This window comes from Dermacentor andersoni, chromosome 8, assembly GCF_023375885.2.
Source record: "Dermacentor andersoni chromosome 8, qqDerAnde1_hic_scaffold, whole genome shotgun sequence".
NCBI classification, from domain to species: domain Eukaryota; kingdom Metazoa; phylum Arthropoda; class Arachnida; order Ixodida; family Ixodidae; genus Dermacentor; species Dermacentor andersoni.
In genome coordinates, this window is record NC_092821.1 from 157,928,747 (window position 1) to 157,951,767 (window position 23,021).

The 23,021-nt window shown below is 41.2% G+C and overlaps 1 protein-coding gene across 11 annotated transcripts in view; it reads left to right on the forward strand.

Moving 5' to 3' along the window:
* LOC140219924 (sodium-independent sulfate anion transporter-like) overlaps nt 1–23,021 on the forward strand; it is a 521,780-nt gene that overhangs the window by 272,808 nt on the left and 225,951 nt on the right. For all 11 annotated transcript variants that reach the window (XM_072290106.1, XM_072290101.1, XM_072290100.1 and 8 more), the window contains exon 2: nt 9,631–9,890. In XM_072290106.1, the coding sequence (XP_072146207.1) occupies nt 9,631–9,890 (260 nt within the window). The remainder of the gene's footprint in view (nt 1–9,630; nt 9,891–23,021) is intronic.

Below are 23,021 nucleotides of genomic sequence, written 5' to 3' on the forward strand. Positions count from 1 at the left end.
CTGGGTGAATGTTGGGATATGTGCAATAATAGGGATCTTTGTTTAACACACTTTGACATGAACCTACAACTAATAAATATAGTTGACTAAAGCTGTTTCCTGTACTTATTCTTTCTTTATTTGCACTACCTTGCATTCCAAGAAATGCTCTGCTTGCAATAGACGTAGTGTTATGAATTCAGAGAGGGAATAAGATGTACCGTATTTCTCGAACTATAGTTCATGGAATATACATGTTCAACAAGTGAAATTTTGTGTTGTGTGGACTACCTAAAAGTGGTGCTATACATGAATAAACTTTAAATTGTAAGCACCCTTCAAATAAACAAGGCCAAACTGTACATGGATCATTTACTATGCTAAAACATGCTGTGAAAGGGGTGTACAAATGTTAAAAACTTTCAAATAACAAATCGAATATTATCCAATTCAATCAAATAGTCACTGTTTGCTACTTCAGATATTTTCAGAATAGTTTTCAAATACTTCACATTGCCAGCTGCAAATGATCAAAATTGAAACTGAAGCAATATGAATTAATTTCACCCCTGCCACAGTGGACATAAAGAATGGGAAGTTAACATGGAACAGGTGGTATCGCTCTGGAAGCCAGACTTTTCTAACTAAACTGCTATTGTTTGTGCTCAAGTTTTGCTCAGACCCGACATCTGGCAATGGGTATAGTTTGCTACTATTCACCAATGCTGTAACTGAATGTTTTCTTGTAATTAACTTGGAATACGATTGATTGTAACATTGTTTGATATAATTAATTACATTTCATTTATTTTCACCCTAAAGGCCCGGAGGCATTACATAAGGGAGGGATTTAATCCTTGTGACAATGTTAGAACAAATGTACAGAACAGTAATAATTAATTAATTTAATTATGGGGTTTTACGTGCCAAAACCACTTTCTGATTATGAGGCACGCCGTAGTGGAGGACTCCGGAAATTTCGACCACCTGGGGTTCTTTAACGTGCACCTAAATCTAAGTACACGGGTGTTTTTGCATTTCGCCCCCATCGAAATGCGGCCGCCGTGGCCGGGATTCGATCCCGCGACCTCGTGCTCAGCAGCCCAACACCATAGCCACTGAGCAACCACGGCGGGTATACAGAGAACAGTAAAGAAACAGCAATAAACAAAAACAAGCCAGGAACAATTGTGAAAAAAGGGGAACATCGTGTTAGAGTAAGGGTAGGTGGGATCGGTGATTAAGCAGTTTGGTTATTTAACATTTCGCGGAACGTTCTACGGTCAGTGCATGACACGATATCTTCTTGGAGATGGTTCCAATGAGTTATTGTGTCGGGGAAGAATGAAGTGTTCATGGCAGATGATCGGGTGTTAATGTTTGCCATGAGATGACTGTGGCTTAAGTGAGAGGATGTACGTAAGGGTGGATTTAATAGGGAATGCCTGGAGTGTGGATGGTAATAAAAGGTGTGAAGCAAGCAGAGACGAGAGATGATCTGGCGGGAAGCAAGTGATGGTAGTTCAAGTGTACGTTTTAGTGCAGTTATGGTGGTTTCATGAGAGTAATTGAAAGTTATAAACCGAGCAGCGCGATTTTGTATTGCTTCTAAGTTATAGGTAAGATATGATTGGGAAGGGTGCCAGATAGATGACATATATTCTAACTGCGGACGTACGAATGTTAGATATGCTAGCTTTTTTATTTCTGGTGATGCAGCTTTCAGGTTACATTTTAAATAACCAAGGGTACGTGAAGCATTAGAACAGATGGTGTCCATATGAGTTGCCCATGATACTTTCGATGTCATGTGAATGCCGAGGTATTTGTAAGACGGGGCATGATTGATAGGAGCTGAATTTATTGTGTAGGTGTGACTGGTTAAGCTGTGGTTGTGGGCGAATGACAGCTTTGCATTTAGTAAGGTTAAGCGGCATGAACCATTTCTCGCACCATACTGTGATGAAATCGAGGTCCTGTTGTAGTGTGGTTATGTCATTCGAGCCTTTGATAGGGGAATATAGGACACAGTCATACGCGAAAAGACGTAATTTATTCTTAATGCTAGCAGGTAAATCACTGATGTAGATGAGGAAAAGTAGAGGCGATAAACCAGCGCCTTGTGGCACACACGATGTTACACTGCTAAGGGATGAATTATATAGTAATGCTGCAGTGACTATCCTAACTAGAGAATAAGGGCTTTTTTCACTCTGCCATTACTGCTGCCGGCTTGCATTTCCATTATCACCTCACACACTATCACACATGTGCTAGTGGACCTACAAGGATGCTTTTCAAAACTTTATTCTGATGATGCATGACCACGCATGCTTCAAAGAATCATGCTATTTGTTTATAATGCTCCATTAGAGGCATTCATAAAGCATACTTCATAATGTGCAGTAGAATGTCGAAAACTTGCTAATGTAGCAAATACTGGAATCTCAACATTGTGTATATTAATGGTAAAGTCGGTTGTTGATTATTTGAAGACCATTCGAAAAGTATTCAATTTGATTTGGATTTGCTTTTGGCACAACTTGATTTGTATTTAATTCAGTCTTCAAAATTACTATTTGCGTTCCTCTACAGTAAATTTATTGCTTACCGAATGTGTACTGATTGCAGACAATTTTTAAAAGAAAGACGTGCTCACCTTGCGCCCGCAGTTTCTCACCAGTTTAGGTCCAGCAGTGAGATGGGGAGGCCGCATTTGGTTTGTTTTGCTGAAGAGCAGGCTGCATTGAAGGAGCAGCAGTGGGCCGCATGTCGTGCATTTGGCCGAAGAAAAGGCGGCATTTGATGAACGCTGCTGGGAACTCGCTCGAGAAAGGGCTCATCATCTGGATATACCAACCTCGCCATGAGATGCGCAAGGCTGAGGTGTTATGACAACGAAGAGCGGTGGATCCTTTGCTTGTACCCCTCTTCAGAATAGTGGAAGGGTGGTCAATATTTAAAAATTTAATCCCATATTTGGTTCTTGCAGACTATAGTCTGAAAAATGTGCAATCTTGTCTTAAAACACATATCTACAGTCCTTGCCAATCTGGCCTCATGGCGCACACATTTTCTTGGAGGTCATTGCCGCAGAAAAGTGGAAAGTGAATACAGTTAACCAAAGAAAAGCAATCCGTATCGTTGGAACATGCTTATTCCCACTTTCTTCCACATTGTGTACAGTAAGAGGACCTTGTACCACAGCAGCCTTTGTCTTTTTTGTATTGTCTGAGTGCTTATCTCGGCACTGTAAGATTCCACAGTGCCAATACTGCACCTTTGCTGCATGGATAGGTTATCTCGGCCAGGTTGGAAGGTTGCCCAGAGAAGCGTTGTTCCTATCGCCCTGCATTTTATCATCTGCTTCCTGATAGCACAAGTGGCTGTTGTCTTTCCTGAATTCATTCCTGACCAGTCGAACTTGCCGGCTTTGTCTCGTAAAGTTGGCTTGCTCCGTGTGATGCCTGACAGCAGTGAGTCTTAGATCCTGGAGTGTGAGCGATGCTCCCATGTGTGACATCGCAGGAAGTGGTATGGGAAAAGAAAGGTCATTGCCCCTTTTTTCTGTATTAGAGACTTCTTGCCTTGTTGCGGCAGCTGCATGGATAATACTACAATGCATTCTCTAGAACTTCCTGTATTGAGCCGGATGAAAACCATACAGCCAGGTGTTCTGCGGTTCTGTAACATAGAATGGCTAAAAATGTTTTCATTCGTATTGTTGTGTTGCAGTGGAGGAGTTTCTCATATTGGCTGCTGTACTGACATGCACATACTGTTTACAACAAAAAGAAATCTAATTATGTTCCATCTTTTGGTTTAGAATTCAGAAAGGAATGAATGAGTTCCACTCCTTGCAGAGATTTTTGTTCATAGTCTCCCTTACAATTATAATGGAAAATGAAGGCATTGTTGTCATTATTGTTACAAAACTTGATTCGTTAGGTGTAGTATTTCCGTCTACTTCAAGGTTGCATGACTGACTGCTTGTTTTATTGTGAAACAGTACTTGTGCTTTTGCAGGCATTGCTGTAGATATTGTAGAAAGTACATTGCTTACTTGTAAGCAAGTCTATCAAATTCACATTTGTAATGTTCATAGTGTTTTGCTTGTTCATTTACAGCTATGATATATCATGTTGATTTTGAACAGTTTTCTTGGTTGTCATAAGACTAAAAAGGAAAAAAAAACATGATTTGGCTCCCCTGGTAGCCTGTTCAACAAATAATTTTTATTTACCAAAAAATTATTTATGAGTACATTTATGGACATGTATTGATGGAAATTTGTATGGACGTCCGGAGGCAGGGTATTTGCATGAAAAAATGAAGATTCCCCAGTTATCCACATCGCTGATATGCCATATTTGGCGCAGATGCATGGCTTGTAGGAAGTTTCTCTTTTTTTTTTTATTCATTTGTGCTACTCATATTAAGCATGGCTGACCTGATCGACAGCTGCAGATATTATACTGTCAATGAATTTGACAGCGACTTATCCACCCAAGAAAAAGTGTTTTCAATAATACACATCAATTGCAGAAACATAAAGGCTAAGGCAGATGATATTTTCAGTTTTCCTCTCGTCCATGTCCTTTGACATTGACATTTTAACCTTTACAGAAACTTGGATAACAGATAAAGGACATGTGCCGCACTTTTCAGGCTACCGTTCAGAATACCTCTGTCGTGAGGGAAGAAAAGGTGGTGGGATCGCCATTTATTTCAAGGTTACTTTGTGTCATGAGACCTTTGAAAGCATCTCAGTTATGACCACAGACACTGAGTGTCTAAGTATGTGCATTAGCGAATTGTTAATAATTGCATTTTATTGTCCACCCAAGGGGCATAAAAATTGTTGTTCTTTCCACTTACGGTTTAACAAACTGCATAGCAAAACCAACCAGGCTTACTGCGCACAGCACATCAGTAGAAACTTGTGCATCGAATGTAAGCTATACGAATAATTTGGGATTCTTTCCTCTGACTTAAGTGATCACCTCCCTGTATCTTTTTCTTCATTTACTCCAATAAAAAATTAACAATGAAAAAGCTGAAAACTGAGTGACTAATAAATGATGAAACGAGGGAAAAGTTTTTTTTTGTATAGTTGAAAATATTTATTGTCAAGACGTCTATTGCAAAGAAAATGTAAATGATGCATATGGTACATTCATAAAGCTGCTACGCGCTAGCTGTGACACTCTGTTTCCAGTAAAAATATCTTATAGCAATAAAAAAAAAAGCGAAGGAAGCTATGAGTTACCTCAGATTTGTATTATCATATCAAAGTAAGGAACAAGTTATATCATGACTTTGTAAGCACGCAGGTCCCTGATACATTCAAGCTATATAAAAGATACCGAAATGCCCCAACATTTGATCTAAAGAAAGCAAAGTACCAATATTATGAGAAAACATTTGAAAGAATTTACGATTAAAATAAGGTATGGGCCATGATGAACTTGCTTACTTTGAGGGAAGAAAATACTAATGTCCCTGAGGAGCTTACCATAAACAGAGAAGCGCTGCGTAAGGAAAGATTGGCTGGTGATATGAATACTCATTTTATTAATGCTGGTTCCTGTGTTTCTTCTTGTGAAACAGAATGCGATGATGGCTCTCTCGATGTAAATACAATCTCAATCTATCTACATGCAGCCTACGGACCCAGAAGAAATATTAAATGTAATAAAGCAATTAAAGAATAACGTGGTGCCAGGGATCGACGAAATATGCCCAGCTGAAATAAATTTAGTTGCACTGTTAATTTGTGGGGTAATTAGTGACATCGTTAATCTTTCTCTGGAAAAAGGTGCTTTTCCGAGCCAGTTAAAAATGGCGACAGTTACTGTGATTTGTAAAGGTGATGGTGTAAACTGCTTGTCAAACTATCATCCCATATCTGTACTTTCAACAATATCTTAAATTTTTGAAGCCGTTACTTATGAAATACTCCTGGTATTCTTTGAAAAACATAGACTAATAGCTGAAAATCAAGATGGTTTTCGAAAGCACAATTCAACTGACCAGGCTCTAGTAAATGTCAAAAACAATATAGTCGAAAATATGGAGAACAGGGAATATACACTTGGTTTGTTTTTAGACCTCAGCAAACCTTTGATTCTATACAATTTGATTTATTATTAGACAACTTATCCAGGTGTGGAGTCCGAGGCATTGCGCTTGAGCTTCTCAGAAGTTACTTATATGATCGTTCTCAACTTGTAAAGAATTATGGAGTATGTTCAAGAGAAATGAAAGTAAAACAAGGCGTCCCTCAGGGCTCCGTACTTGGGCCACTACTATTTATCATCTTTATAAATTATATTGTTTCTATCCCTGGTACCCCTGAAGTCATCATGTATGCAGACAACATGAATATATTTTTTTTCCTCCCATAATCTTACAACGCTTGAATGCGACAACAACTCATAAATTATTTATCTTTCCAGATGGCTAGAACGGAACAAGTTGACATTAAATGCCTCCAAAACCACATAAATACTATTTCTTCCTACAAACAGACTATTGTACAGAAACACTATGATAAAATTTGGAGAAGGCCTAATTAAACATGTTGAAGAACAAAAAGGATTTCCTGGTTTATGGTTTCAAGACAAACTAAGTTGGACTACAGATATAAACCACCTCATTTCAGACCTAGCACATACCACTGAATATTTGTACAGGATAAGCCACCTTATACCACTTTGGCTAAAGCAAACTCATTCCCTTTTCCCTTTTCTATTCCAAACTTACACATGGTTTACTAATCTGGGGTACCACTACAAAAGCAAATTACAACAAACTTGTGATACTTCAGAAGAAAATTTTATGGTCTTTTGAAAATTACTGTGGTAAAGTATGATTAAGAACGGCTGCTTTATTTTAAAGCATGGTGTACTGTGGGCTGACCAGTTATATTATTTCAACCTATTGCAATTAAGTAGAACTTGTTGCTAGGTGAGTTGGTTGCGATCTAATGAATACATTGTTGTGCTAACAAGAAAACGAAGACTTAGGAGGGCAAGTTAAGAAATGATAGGTCGAGCGCACAACCTATAATTTCTTACTTGCCCTCCAAAGTCTTATTTCCTGTTAGTGCAACAATGTATTCACTATTGCAATTAATACACAAAAGAAAGCTGTACACAAAAGATGAAATAATTCCTAGTATTGTATGTGATTCCCGAACGACACACTCCCAAAATACGAATTTAATGCAGACGACAGAAAATGGCATATCAGATACCTTATGTGTTAAATATATTCGAAGAAAAAATGGATTTCACTACCACTATACAATTTTTCAAAAATAACGTTAAAAATTTTATACAGTAATCATTTCTAAGTTAAAATACGCTCATCAGTTATGTTTGCTATGGTTTTATCCACTTTTGATATATTTGGGTTGTGTAAATATATAAGCGTGTGCAATGTGTATGTGTGTATACAAATATCATGTGTTGTATGAATATGTCTGCATGAAAAAAAACACGGACGTGTTATGTATGTTATATATATATATATATATATATATATATATATATATATCATAAGAAGCCAACAAACACTGACACCAAGAACAACGTAGGGGAAATTACTTGTACTTGCTAATTGAATTAAAGAAATGATAAATTAATGGAATGAGATCAGACTCATGACGCCTTTGGCAGAAAAGATGTTCTATAACAGCTGCCGAGGTTTGTGAGTGGTGGCACTGGCTAACACTCCCAGGGTTCTCGTAGGAAAACATAAATACCCAAGAAAGTGGATGGGAAAACGGCGCCGCAGTAGTTCGAATGGTAGAGCATCACACGCGTAATGTTAAGACGTGGGATCGTTCCCCACATGCAGCAAGTCGTTTTTTCACCCACTTTTATTTCCATTAATTTATCACTTCTTTAGTTCAGTTAGTAAATACAAGTAATTTATCCTATGTTTTCTTTGGTGCCAATGTTTGTTGGCTTCTTATAATATGATTAATAAAAATCGGGCCCCTCAGTTAACCTCCTTCCTTATCGTGTGTGTGTGTGTGTGTGTGTGTGTGTGTGTGTGTGTGTGTGTGTGTGTGTGTGTGTGCGTGTGTGTGTGTGTGTGTGTGTGTGTGTGTGTGTGTGTGTGTGTGTGTGTTTGTGTGTGTGTGTATAGGTGCGTGTGTGTGTATTCTATGCAGTATGTCAACAATATATAGACATGCATAGACACTGATACTGTTTCTTATATGTTTAAAAGTGCAAAATGATTATGCTCTGTGTTTTTCAGTATTTTTCATATGATGAAAGCATGACTGTGCATTTCATTTTGTTTAAACTGCGTACCAAACTGTAAAGGGTCAGAGGTTTTTGTCAAGCATTTTAACCTTTTAGCCTCTGCCCCTCTAGCAGGCTCTGTAATAAATGTTGAAAAATAAAGGTGCAAGAAAAATTTTATGCTCACACATGGGTATGTGCTCAGAGAAGGTGTGGACCGAAGAATTATGCAAAGTAGTCTAACAATTTTGCTTAAGAGGAAGCTTTAGCTCAAGACCAACTCTGATTTCCCTATCCAAGTAGATGTAAAATTAATAAGTTAAAAAAGGAATAGAAGCACAAAGTTTACTAATGCCGAACTCTGCTCCAGAAACAAATATCACATTTCTGTAAAATGCATATCTTAGAGCAACTAAATTGTGACAAATTTCCAACTCGCATGATATTGCTACAATGTTTACAAGGGCTTTGGGAAAGTCCTCACAAATTAGTGGTTACTTAAGGGTGGTGTATAGTACATCAATTTTGTCTGCTTCAGGTATATTATTAGGTGCATTTTGTAGATTGCAATGTCATTTTTTTATTGCTGAGTTAAGTTGCCAACTTGATGCTTGCGATTTGTAAAATTTTGTGATTTTCAACAATTCTTGTAAAAGAAATGAAGGCCCTAAATGAAAAATCGGTTTCCTTGAGTCACTAAATTTTAACTTTTCCTTTTAAATGCAATAAACCTCATCAAAATGAGTACAGTAGTTGCCTATTCTCCATTCCCTGTGTATTTAAATGGGAGCTCCCAAGCTAAAGCTTTCCCTTAATAAATGTTTTCTACAAAGCTAAGCTACAAGGATCCTTGTTGGGCTGCTTTTTATGTCAATGACAGTCTACATTGAAGCACATTTACATCAAATGCACAAAGTATCAATCAGTATTGAGTTACAAAATTGTGCATTTCTAATGCCGTGCTTATTGACACTGAGTGGCAAGCATAACTTATCTGCAGAAAATGAAGTTAGGTGGACTGAAGCTAGGATTTGGTTCCGTGAGCATTGACTACTTAAGTAGTTGAGCTTAGTAGTCCTGTTATGTTTGAATGTCTAATTTTATGAACATAAAGAAATGGAGGAGTAGTGTCACTTGGTGTCCCTGATTTGAGTGCCTACTAGCCCCTCTCCTGTACTTAGCTAATCAAAGTAGTTCAGATGAATTCTATATGTGCATTCTGATGGTTCAGAGCTGTGACGTCATCTTAAGGTGACAACGAAAAGGAAAATTTCTTCTGAAGCTCCTTTATATCAGTCTACTAGATGTTTTCTTTTACTACAAGATTCCTTACTGAATGCAGTCACTTGGGCAACAAGGGATTGCAATGTGTTTCTTCCTGCCATCTCTGCAGGTGACTGCCTCAACGATGACTCCGGAGAGCCTGACAATGCACCAGAGCAACCTCCAAGTGGCTTCAAACGACTGTGTCATGGAGCCCGTAACCAGTGCTGTTCACCACAGCGCTGGAGGAACCGGATTCCCATCGTCAAGTGGCTGCCACACTACTCCCTGCTGGACCTGCATGGCGACTTTGTGGCCGGGATGACCGTCGCTCTGACGGTCATCCCACAGGGCCTGGCACTGGCTGTTCTTGCCGGCCTACCTCCGCAGGTCTGTTCTTTACAGTTTGCATAATCACATGTACTAAAGTGAACCTTTCTTTGAAGGCAGGCAGTCAGGCTTTGATGCTTCTGTGGTTGGGCTGTGGAGAGAAGTTGCGGGTGAGAAGGGGTGTTGAGTAGAGAAGGTTGCATGCCAACATTTGTCGTCATGGCGGGTTGAACACCTGTGGTTGGTCAGCAGCGCAAAGAATGTGCCTGACGTTGTGTGTGGGTGCACTTGGTATTGCACACAGCTGTGCATCTCACTGTAATGCCTCTGCTGGTTCAGCAAATGCAGCCATGCAACACACGCAAAACACTGCTTCAGCTAGACGAAACAGCACTGTGGCATGAACAGTATAGTTCAGAACAGTATAACATTAGCTTATTTAGACTTTCAGCTTAAAGTTTCTACACATCTTTTTTTATAAATGCTTTCACTGTGGCAGTGCTTTTGGCCTCTGTGACACCTTTGCGGCCTGACCAATCAGTGAATCATGCACCTTTATTTTTTTTTTTTTTATTTCACAATACTGTCAATCCCGATTGGGATTATTACAGGAGTGGGCATATGGTCATCAAAAAAGTACAATGTGAGCAAACACTGAGCAAACAAGGAGTTAGCATAGAAAAAAATGGACGCTTTCATTTATTGAGTAACACACTGGTCTTCACGCGATTGCTCTTGCAGAAGAGAAAAAAAAAAAATAACTAGAAGACTAAGTTGTGATTGCGATTGCTTCTTCTAGATGATTGGTAAATGTTTCTAGTGTGGGCTGGGCAATAATAGCAGGGTTTAAGCAGTTCCACTCTCGCACAGCTCGCGGAAAGAATGAAAAGAAATAAGTGTTGTTGTTACAAAGAAATTCCTCTAGCGTGAAAGCGCGTTTATGCCGAGTCGGTCTAGTGAGCTTGTACTTTATAAAAGTGGCGGGATCCAATTTCAGCGCACTGTGTAATACCAAGTATAGGAACTTCAATCGTTGAACCTTGGCTCGAATTTCTAGGGGAACGAGGCCTGCGCGGGAAAGAAGTTCGGTTGGTGAATCTGTACGTTTAAAACGGTTATAGATAAATCGGGCAGCTTTTCTTTGTATACGTTCCAGCGTATGAGTGTGGTTTTTGGAATGTGGAAACCATACTATGTTGGCGTATTCGAGTGTCGGTCTGATAAGGCTCACGTAAGCAAGCTGTTTTGTCTGGCTGGTGGAATGGGATAAGGTGCATTTGAGGTAGAACAGTTTGTTCAAGGCTTTTTTAGCTACGTACTGTATGTGCGCGTTCCAGCTGAGGTCGGATGAGATGATTAGGCCTAAGTATTTATACTGGGTGACGCTTTGTAGAATAGTGCCATTGAAACCGTACGGGAACTGCAGACTTGATTTTTTGTTTGTGACCGACATGCAGACAGTTTTATCGGAATTTATCACCATTTGCCAGTCTGCACACCACTACACTACCTTATTTAGGGAATTGTTCAGTTTTGCTTGATCTTCGTGGTTACGCACAGTATGATAAAGAATGCAGTCGTCTGCAAAGAGGCGAATGGTGACGTCGACTTGGTTGGTTATATCATCTATGTATAATAAGAACAGAAGTGGGGCCAGAACTGAGCCCTGGGGAACGCCGGACAAAACAGGGACAGCATCAGAAAGGTGATCATTAAATTCTACGTATTGGGAGCGGTTTGACAGAAAGTCATTGATCCAACCAACAACAGGGCCGTTACCAAGTAGGCGGTTAAGTTTGTGAAGCAATTTAACATGGGAAACACGATCAAACGCTTTAGAGAAATCCATAAAGATTATGTCTACCTGTAGTTGCTCATTAATGTTTTGAGTTTAGTCATGAAGGGTTTCCACGAATTGGGTGACTGTTGATAAACCGTTTCGAAAACCGTGCTGGTTTGAATAGATTAAATTGTTTGCTTCCGCGAATTCTGTTAAGTGTTTCAAGATTATGTGCTCTAGTATTTTGCAGCACGTGCATGTTAAAGAAATTGGCCGGTGGTTAGACAAGGAAGATGTGTCACCTGATTTTGGTATGGCAATTATTTTGGCAACCTTCCACTCTGCAGGAAGGCGGCTCTCACGGAGTGACTTTAAGAAAATTAAATGAAGAAACTTGCTTACTGGTTCTGCGTACCTTTTCAAGAAACTGTTTGGAATTTGATCTGGACCATCGCTTTTCTTTTCATCTAAATTCAACAAGAGAGATAATATGCCAGCTTGTGATATTTTTGGGGTGCCCAAAGTGCTTTCTTGGCAGTGGCTAGGGACGAAGTGGTTGAGGGAACCATTATCGACGGTGAAAATGGATTGAAAGTACTTGTTAAACGCGTTAGCTTTTTGTTTACTTTCCTGAGCATTCATGGAGGGCACGTTAGAGCGCTTCATGCTTAGGTAGCGCCAGAATTTTTGAGGCGATTTCCTGATAAAGCTGTGCAATGAATTTTTCAGGAAACTGTTTTTGGCACAACGTACTTTACTTTTCAATGATGTCGTTAGCAGTGTTATTTCCGAGTCAGTTTTTTTACTCATATGCGACTTTCATCTTTTCCTAAGCTTCTTTATTTTGCGCTTCAAGTGGATTATATCACGACACATCCATGGACTGCGTTTTCTAGTTTTTCTTTGAACTCGTGGAACAAAGGCGTTTATACAATGCGTCACAATGGCTTTAAACTCGGTCCACACCACATCGATAGACGACTGCTGGTCAGAAATGAGGTCAAAAAAATTTTGATAGCTGAAGGCAAGGTAGGTCATGATAGCTGCATCGTCTGCATCTTTGAATGAGAGCACTCGCTTTATAGGACCGAGCGTTCGTACAGGATTTGGGAATTGTAAAGAACAAAATATCATCTTATGGTCAGATAATCCTTCAAGGGGTTCAACGTGAACAGTATTCTCAAGGAAATGGTCACTAATAAACACAACATCTAAGAGTGAACTTGAGGTACCGACTACCCTGGTTGGGAAATCGACAATTTGTGTCAGGTTATATGCTAACTGTATATCTGATATGGTGTCAAGCGTAACATTTCCTGGAGTCATTGAGTTCCACCTTATGTCAGGCAAGTTAAAGTCTCCCGCCATTATTACTTTGCTGCCATAGGAGATGTGTTGTTGCATGTATTCTGAGAGAGATTCCAAGAATAGAGGCTCAGCATCAGGCGGCCGATAAACTGCACCAATATGGAAGACATCATCTTTCAGACGGACGGTGCACCAAACAGCCTCGATGCCTGTAGCCTCGGGCATGACGCTGTAAGATATCCCTTGCCTAAACAGCAGTGCAACGCCCCCACCTCTTGTCTTTCTATCTTTGCGTACAATTGCATATTCCGGTGGCACAATTTCTTGGTTGAAAATGTTCGAGTGAAGCCATGTCTCTGTAACGACGGCGATATCAGGCTGGTAAGCAAGTAGAACAGCTTCTAGTTCGTGGAATTTGTTCACCAGGCTGCGCGCGTTTAAATTTATGATTGTAGCTGATTGCGGTTTTGAGCACTGCGCGTCCGCATGCTGATGTGTTCTTCGTTTTTTTTACAGTCTACGATGTCGTTTGAATCGTTGTCCCAGGCGAAAAGACTGCCATCAATGCGGACTTTGTCGTAGACTAGAAATATCTTTTCCTTGCGATCACGGTTTGCTTTAGTTTTTTGCCACAACTTCTTTCTTACTTCCCGGATAGGTCGTGAAAAATCTTCGTCGATTGAATAGCTGGACCCTTTTAGCCTAGAACATCGTTTTAGAATAGTCGCTTTGTCACGGTGATCAAGCAACTTCAGAATTATGGGTCTGCTTTTATCGTCTTCGTTGTTCGGCTTTCGGTTTCCGAGGCGATGGATTCTTTCAATGGCTGGGGTATTAAAGTCTAGCACTTCCCCGAAAACTTTCTTAGAAACTGTTTCGTGCAGAATTTCTGGGGTTTCGCCTTGTTCCTCTTTTACGCCATAAATGATGAGGTTAGATCGCCGACTTCTATTTTCTAGTTCATCGATTTTCTTTCGCGTGAAGGCAAGGTCACCTTCAAGATCACTTATCCTTTTCAGACAGTCGGAAACCTGTTTTTCAAGCCTTGTGATTTTTTCTAGCTTTTTATCAATGGATTCTAACTTTGTCATAGTTTCAGCCTTGCCCATTTTTATTTCCTGTATGTCCTCGTATATGAGTTTTAGCTGATCTGCCACAGAGGGACCGGGGTTTGTATCGATGTCACCACTAAGCAGGAGCAATGACCCCACATAGGTACTTATGCTACTAAACATTTCAATCAATGAGTGAATGGACCGTGGGCACGGCAGCAACAGCAAGAAAACGTTGTCACTGCGGTATGATTTTCCGCAGTATTTTCTCACCTGAATGAACAAGAGAAATGGGTTTGAGCACTTCATCTTGGCGTTGCCGCCGTGCCCACTGCCAGCCGATCGCCAAGAAGCTCCTTTTATACGGAAGGGTCTCGATGACGTTTGGCCTGCCGGTTCCGTGAAAGGCATGGTCACGCAGCGAGGAACGTCGTTATCGGCGAGGGCGAGTAGGGGCAGATGCGTCGCCGACAGCAGTATCGGCGCGCAGTAGGCCAGGGCGGAGGGTTGGTGCGCATGGCATCCCGGAACAAGCGCTGTCATCTTGGGCAGCAAGCCGAGCATTCCCTGAATGAACAAGAGAAACATCCTTCTCTTGCTCCAAAGAGATGGTGACACAATATGTGCAATCAGAAGCAACAAAAGTGCTTTTTGTGCATTGATTTTTTGCAAGGATATTACTTCTGCACTACAGGAAAGATTTGCATTTTCACACTTGTTTAAAAGAAATAACTGCCTTAATTTACTGATTACCCATACTACAGTGAATATGTTTATAGCACAATGCATATAAAATTGACTGTGAAAGACTTATTGAGTGCACACTTCTCATTTATGTTCTGCATTGTGTACTCCAATCTGCCCAGCAATGAATTATGAAATATTGCTGTGATTAATGGCTTCACTAGTGGTTAAATACTGAATACAGACAACCTTAATTTTGACCAATGGGTGTTACCAGCTAGAGCTAAGAGACATTTTCTCACTTTTGTGTGCAGCTAGATTGTTGCACAAGCAAAAAGCCGAATGTGTCTGTACAACAATTTTGTTGCTTAATTAAAATCACCTTTAATGCTGTGTAATGGTTATTACATGTAGAGAATTACATTAATGTCCAGAGTCCAGCATGGCACTTTTTGAAATCTCCTATAGTAATGTCTAATGTGAGAACGGCATGAGAGGTGGAAAAACTAAGTGTGGGAGGGAATCAATATATTTAAAAGGACCCTGAAATGATTTCGACAATTTTGTACAAATGTACTGAGACACGTTTAAGTGCTTCGTATAAAGCGTGTCATTTATTATAAGGTTTTAAAAATTTGCATCACTATCGAAGGCAGTGGCACTGCTCCCCTGAGTTTTCAGCCACCTTGTTACAATCTACGTAGTTCAATGGCTACCCAGGTAGTGTCATCAATAATTTTTTCAACGTTATGGAGGTCAGATGTTCTTTGTAATAGGCAGTTCAAATGTTGGCTAAATTGTTTATATAAAAATAAGTAACAGAAAGAGAATACACAATGACAATTTATCACTACACTTAAGCACTTCTGACGCACAGCAATTGGATTCTGCTTGTGTTACAACATGCATCTTGTTCATGTGAGCTACGCAGTCAAAATTGGTTTCGAGGTTTCTTTTTGCGAGGACCATGAATCGCCCTTGTTGCACTGTGGGCTGCAAATGTAGCATCTGGCGACATGTCAAGCTGCGACATCGTGTCCCTCTGCGACAAAAGACGAGCGGAGTGGATGCAGCGCATCCGGCTGTCCGTATCCGTCCAGCGCCAGGATCTACGCGTTTGCGGCCTTCACTTCACGCCAGAGGATTACTACCACAATAGAGAGTTTTAGCATGTCCCGTATTGCGGCAAACGCAAGCAGACTGATCGTTTTTCCAAATGGACGGAGGCACAAACGTGAGTGGCTTGCAGGTTACAGCTACCTGGTGGCGCAAAACTCAACCGGACAAACGCAGAGCTACTGTAGCAGCAACCAAGTGTGTTCCAACTTTCTGCTGGTGTAAATTTTCAGCACCTGCATAATCATGAGCATGTATTTCTAGATGTTTAAAATGTTTTATACTCGGCTACAGCAATATTAGCTGTTTGGCTTATTAAGCTCTGCATCACCAGATGGCTGGACTGTGCAGGCCGCTCAGGCCACTCATTTACATCTACGCTAAGACTCCTTCAACACCACGGCAGTAGTATGGAGGGGCTTTTGTTTATGCCTCCGCCCATCCATCAAAACTTCTAGCTTGCCTATGTTTATCGGAATACAGTGCTGGACTCGCTCGGCACTTCGACAGAACGCTCGCAATGAACACTGCTTGGGGACCATCGGCCAGGTGGCTAGTGGAGAGGTTGGAGAGGCGTTACCCGCTTTCTCCAAGACAGTGCAAGTAAAGGACATGTCACATCATGATGCAGATCATAAGAAACCAACAAACACTGACACCAAGGACAACATAGGGGAAATTACTTGTGCTTAATAAATGAAATAAGGAAACGATAAATTAATAGAAATGAAAGTGGATGAAAAAAACTTGCTGCAGGTGGGGAACAATCCCACAACCTTCGCATTTCACGTGCAATGCTCTACCAATTGAGCTACCACGGCGCCATTTCCCCATCCACTTTCTTGGGCATTCATGTTTTCTAGTAGAACCGTAGGAGTGTTAGCCAGCGTCACCACCCACAGACCTTGGCGGCGGATGTGGAACATCCTTTCTGCCGCAGGCGTCACGAGAGCGTGATCTTTTTGGGTGAAGGCAACTGGTCAATAAACCCACACATGTTACCTGAAGGCTTGAATGTTGCCGGATTTGAGACCCTCGTTATGTAATAAACGAGAAGAAAGGGGGTTAACCGAGGGGCCCGATTTTTATTAGTCATATCATAAGAAGCCAACAAAAACTGACACCAAGGACCCACAACCTTCACGAAATGCGAAGGTTGTGGGATCGTTCCCCACCTGCGGCAAGTTTTTTCATCCACTTTCATTTTCATTAATTTATCATTTCTTTATTTCATTTATTAAGCACAAGTAATTTCCCCTATGTTGTCCTTGGTGTCAGTGTTTGTTGGCTTCTTATGATATGACCAATAAAAATCGGGCCTTCGGTTAACCCCCTTTCTTCTTGTTTATCATGATGCAGAGCCACTCATGGCAGAGATTAGCCCCGTTCTCTCGGTGAACGAGCACAATGCATATAAAATTGACTGTGAAAGACTTATTGAGCGCACACTTCTCATTTATGTTCTGCATTGTGTACTCCAATCTGCCCAGCAATGAATAATGAAATATTGCTGTGATTAATGGCTTCACTAGTGGTTAAATACCGAATACAGACAACCTTAATTTTGACCAATGGGTGTTACAAGCTAGAGATAAGACATTTTCTCACTTTTGTGTGCAGCTAGATTGGTGCCACCAAGGACTTATGACTTCTTATGATATGACCAATAAAAATCGGGCCTTCGGTTAACCCCCTTTCTTCTCGTTTATCATGATGCAGAGCCACCCATGGCAGAGATTAGCCCCGTTCTCTCGGTGAACGAGTTGGAGAAAAAGCATGGCTAGGGAGGAGGGTAACTTGTAGTAGTCCATAGCTCTTTTAATATGGAACGTTTCACTTAAACTGTGGCAAGGATGTTTTACTGTGGCTGTATCCTACGCATCTACAAAATTTTTCAAAGCCCTTTCAGTGACCCTTTAATTTATTCCACTTGTTCATGCCTCTAGTGTATCCATTCCTTGTAATAGGGCAAGCTTGAAAAAATTCACTCAGTGTAGAACAGTGTTCTGATATTTCTTTATCAGCTTCATCATGACCATTTTAAATTATCTCAAAAACATTGTGTTAAGGAGCCATGTAAATGCTTTGATCGGACGCACCACAGTAAGACAGACATCTTTTTAGCCAGCTCAATTTACATCACTGTTCCTTATTTCCCCACGCTATCTACTATGGAACAGGTTGCCAGAGGAAGTGGTTAACACTAGTACAACACAATCATTCAATGATCTTATAAAAATTTTTGCACTTGACTGTTAACATAGACCATACAGTCATTGTTTTCAGCATGCAGCCAAGTAACATTGGTAAAAGCTGGATCAGCGCTTTGTATTTGCGTCTGTATAGCCTTCTGTGCATTACATTTATACGCTCATTATTACTACGCTATGTTTATTTCTATATTCATTAGATTTCCTTTCTTTTTCCTTTTTGTACTTTGTATTCTTTGCGTTTCTATCTTTTGTTGGTTGTACCCACTACTGCATGGGCCTGAAGAGGGCCTGCAGTATCTGTAAGTAAGTAAATAAATAAATAAATAAATAAATAAATAAAATACAGCACTTAAGGAGAAGCTTTAGCCCAAGAGTATTTTATCTGAATACATTGGAATGAAGAAATTGTTTTGCCCGGCATTCACTGCACTGAATTGGATCCTTCACCAAGCCCTTCACCAAGCCACATGGCAAATTTTGGTTATTTTCTGAAAGTTCTTGCACACCGCCCTCTAGGGAGTGTTCTGCCTCAAGAATTTTTCAGATTGGTTCATTAATAGCCGAGATAGAAATATTTCAGTGCCGCGAACCCATGATTTCAAAAGGCGAGTGGCACTGCCAACATAGACACTCTCTCCATTTGCCCCGTCTAGCCTCTGCAAACAAAATTCCTTCCCTACATGATGTACGCGTCATGTGAGAATCACATGACGCGTACATCATGGGCCCTGCCTTCTTTTTTCTCATGCTTTTTTGCTGCACGGCGTACTACTGCTGAAGATCTTCCACGTGAGCTGTTTCATTTGTCTTGTTTTGCACAGCCCACATTCTGTTCACTGTGCACGAGAACGCCTTTCTAGCGGTATAAGTCAGTGCTGCACGAACGTTGAGGCAGACCCAAGCTGATCACGGTGCATGATCGCACGCTGGAACATGGTAGAAAATGACAGTTTCGCTCTCTGCGCGCGTGACTACATGACATAGGAACAATCAGAGGAAACGGAAGTACATCTCTCTTGCTACATTACAAAGTAAAACAACGACATGCAGACAGTCGGTTTGTAGGTTTTATTAAAATCATGGGACACTGAAAGTGACGTCACAGCTCAGCGATGTACCTAGCGCACTTGCACGATTGGTGTCGACTCTCCGGTTGGGGGTGGGGCACCCCTGAGGAGAAGGGCAAACATCATTAGTTTAAAATTTCAGCTCTTTCTGCAGCACGCAGCGATGTAGTACTTATCAGATGCGATCATTAGCGCGCATTGTATGTACTACACTTGTCAGCACAAAATGACCAGACCTGGTGAGGGGCCTTTGAAGCAAAAAGTTTAAATCTACTGATCTAAGCATTAATTTTTTACAAGAATAGTTGCAAGTTGTAACCTATAAGAAAACTAACGTGCCAATTGCTTGACTCTCTAGCTCAGCATTAAAAGTCAACTGCTGGTCAATGCCGGGCAAACTGCTGGTCAATACGTCGGCTTTTAGCAAGTTCCAGGCGGCGGCACTCTTTTATAAATGCATCCACCATCGCCACATTATTGCAAACGAGCAAGTTGAAGGCATCATCGGCAATGCCTTTTTGGATGTGGGAAACCTTGTCTTACTCAGTCATGTGTGCGTCAACTTTGCGGCACAGAGCCAAGACGTCCTGAATGTACGTGACATAGGGCTCTGTTGACGTCTGCACACGGATGGAAAGTGCCTTCTGCGTGGCAAGTTGGTGACTGTAGGGGTTGCCGAACAAGTCTCGAACCTTTTGCTTAAGTGAATCCCAACTGGTGAGCTCACCTTCGTGCGTCCGAAACCAAACTCGAGGTGTGCCACCAAGGTAAAAGGCTACGTTCGCGAGCATGATAGTAGGGTCCCACCAGTTATTGCGGCTGACGTGTTCGTACAGGCTGATCCAGTCATCGACGTCTTCTCCATCTTTGCCCGAGAATACGCCAGGATCACGGGGAGCGGGGAGAGTGATGTAGGTCGTCGAAGTGGCAGCAGGTGTCGGAGGCGGCGGAGTCGAGTTGTCGTCGCCAGGAGCCATGAAGGAAGGCTCGACATACCATCCACTGCGAAGCTCCGTGACGAGGTACAGGGAACGTCCACCTCCACCAGATATGTTACGTGGGAAGACGCAGATGAAAAGCTATATACAAGTATATTTTTTTTTAAATACGGCGCGCGTGCTTGGCCAAGAGGCAACAGCCCGCGCTAGCCTCTAATCGTCGTCGTCGCCTTCACACTGCTCGCCTCTTCGTGATCGCAAATACTCTTCCGTAGCAATATCACAATTCTGTAAATTGTACCTTATTCGTACATCTAAAATGAAGAAAATTGATGTGGCGTAAAAATATACCAAAATTAGCCAGTGCGACTTTTGCTAAACCCTCGTAAACATTGTAGCAATTTCATATAAGCTGTGTATACTAACATATCACATTCATTTGCTTCAAGCGCTAACAGATGCAGTTGATGGAACTATAATATCTGTTCTTGGTGTAGTCTTGTGCTTGTAAACTTGTCTGAAAACTTACTACGATTACTTACTTGAAAACTTACTAAAATTTTTCTCAACTTTTGCAAAGCATTTGAGGCCCTAGTTTAATATTCTCAGTCCGTAGAATCTGAATTTCTCTATAAATGCAAGAAAATTTATTTAAATCAGTTGAATGATTATGTTATGAGAGCATTTCATCATTTTACATGTATTGAAGTAGGTAAATGGGAATTGGTTCTGAGCTAAAGCGCCCCCTTGAGCCCCGAAAATGGCCCTATTATGGCATATCAAGGTCTCCTGGAGGATTGCAATGAGAAAAAATGATCATTGAGCAGCACATCACTTGCCCTGTCCCTCACACTGTGTTTCGTTCTTTAGTGCAATTACCTACCCAATTTCAAATTCTAGTACAAATAAAAAAAGAGAAAAAAAAAAACAGTGGCAGTGCGTGATTCTGGCCTTGTATTGGTGTGGCAAGCTCCTACCATAACCAGGATGGGCCCGGTTCAGCTTGCTATTGGTTGGTTCTAACTCACAGATAATGTTTTCACTCCACTGTGTGTGAGTGCTGAATTCTGAATGCTGCAATTGGGCTAGTGCTATCACTGCACAAAATTGCTTTACGTGTATGCAATTACAGTACTCAGCTCCATCATTGGGAGAGTGGGATTAGGCATCTAACAGAGAGTTACTGCAATTTAGTTCTAAAGAAAGCTGTGCTTGTCATTTGTGAGGATTATGCATAATGTCGGTACTGTACACTGTGTTTAAATCATGTACTTGGTTTTGAGGTGTTAATCATGATAGGTAATGCAGTTTGCTTACTATATATATTGTTTCAACATTGGCAAATATTGCCCACCTAGTACAGTGGAACCCCGATTATACGACTTTTTCGGGACCGCGAAAAAGCGTACTAAAATCTGAACATAAATTATGCCTATAAAAATGCTACTTTTTCGCATGACGGATTTACGAGAAACTTCAATGTAAACTACTAACATACTCTGCAGGGCTTCGAAACCCAAATTACCAAAAAAGTTAATGCGATAAGAATTAATGCGGCAGTACAGGTACCAATCATGCTTTATTCAAACGAACCTTTACGACACTCCATTGCCCACTGCTGTGATTCCTGCCAGCTGGTGCGAACTTTAAAAAAAGTTGGTAAGTTTCTTTTGATCCTTGTTTGATCCGTGAACCAAGAGCTTTCGCTCGAGTTGGGCACCGTCCAAAAGGAGGTCCTCTGCGGTGTCATGTGAACAGATGAAGTTCCGGATGCCGTCTATGTGCCGTAGCACCTCGGCGAACGTGGTAGGCACAGGCATGGCATCTGTGGCGCCGTCGTTGTCCTCGTTCGATGTCACAGCGGTGTCGGCACTAAGCAAAGCCTCCTCGATGGCGTCATCCAGCGACACTTCGTCGCATGTCGCAACATTGTCGTCGGCCTCCACATACTTGGCAAAGGTCGTGGTGAGGTTTAAACCCTTGAAATCGTCGTCGACGTTTCAGCGACGTCAACGTTTCGCCAACGAGCAGTGATGTCAATGCAGCGAGGTTCCTCCGACGGAGGTTCCTCCCACGGAGTTCAAGAAAGAATTCCTCGACCATGAGTGTGGCCACAGCTGCAAGGTGTGTGATAGTCTGTGGCTTGATCACAACCTCACACAACTGAAGGGTGTGCGCAATCCAGAACCGAAGCTCGAATCTAGCAAAATGACAACGATACAAAGGACTTTCATGAAAATTGTGCTAAATGTGATTTCAAACATTCGAAAGTGACCTCCAGCTTTGCTGTTTTGACAGCTTTTGCTGCATGGAACTGGCTTCTTCTTTTTTTTTTTTCTTCTAATGGTTCATCTGCACAGCTTGTAGATGTATATACCTGTGGGTCTGGCTTAAATAAAATCGGTTGTTAGTTTGTGTCTGTGTTCATCTTCCTTTCATTTATGCTCTCTCGTTGCGCACTATTTCGAGATGGTTCTCATGTCAAATTACCAACTAGCCCAACATTAAACTCTTTTAACATCAAAGGTCATTGGTTCGACTCCCACCAATGGTTGTGCGTTCGACCCTGTATGGTGGCACCGTCAATTCTGGTGCCATTGAATTTATTCCGACCAAAGGTCGTGGGTTCCAGTGCCTTAACACCAAAGGTCATGGGTACAACTCCCACCAAAGGTCATCGGTTCCAGTGCCTTAATTTAATATATCCAAATTAACTGCATCTTAATTAACTTCACCTTAATTAATACCAAAGCTTGTGGGTTAGATGCCCGTCAATGGTTGTGGGTTCGAGTGCCTTAACTGTAGCTTAATTAACCTCACCCTAATTAACACCGAAGGTTATGTGTTCGACCATCGATTTTGGTTCTACCAAAGGTCGAGGGTCCGAGTGCCATAATTAACATTGCATTAACACCAAAGGTTGTGGGTTCGATGCACACCAATGGTCGTGGGTTCAACTCCCAAAGTTTGTGGGTTCTAGTGGCTTAATTAACTCTATCTTAGTTAACTGTGCCTTAATTAACATCAGAGGTT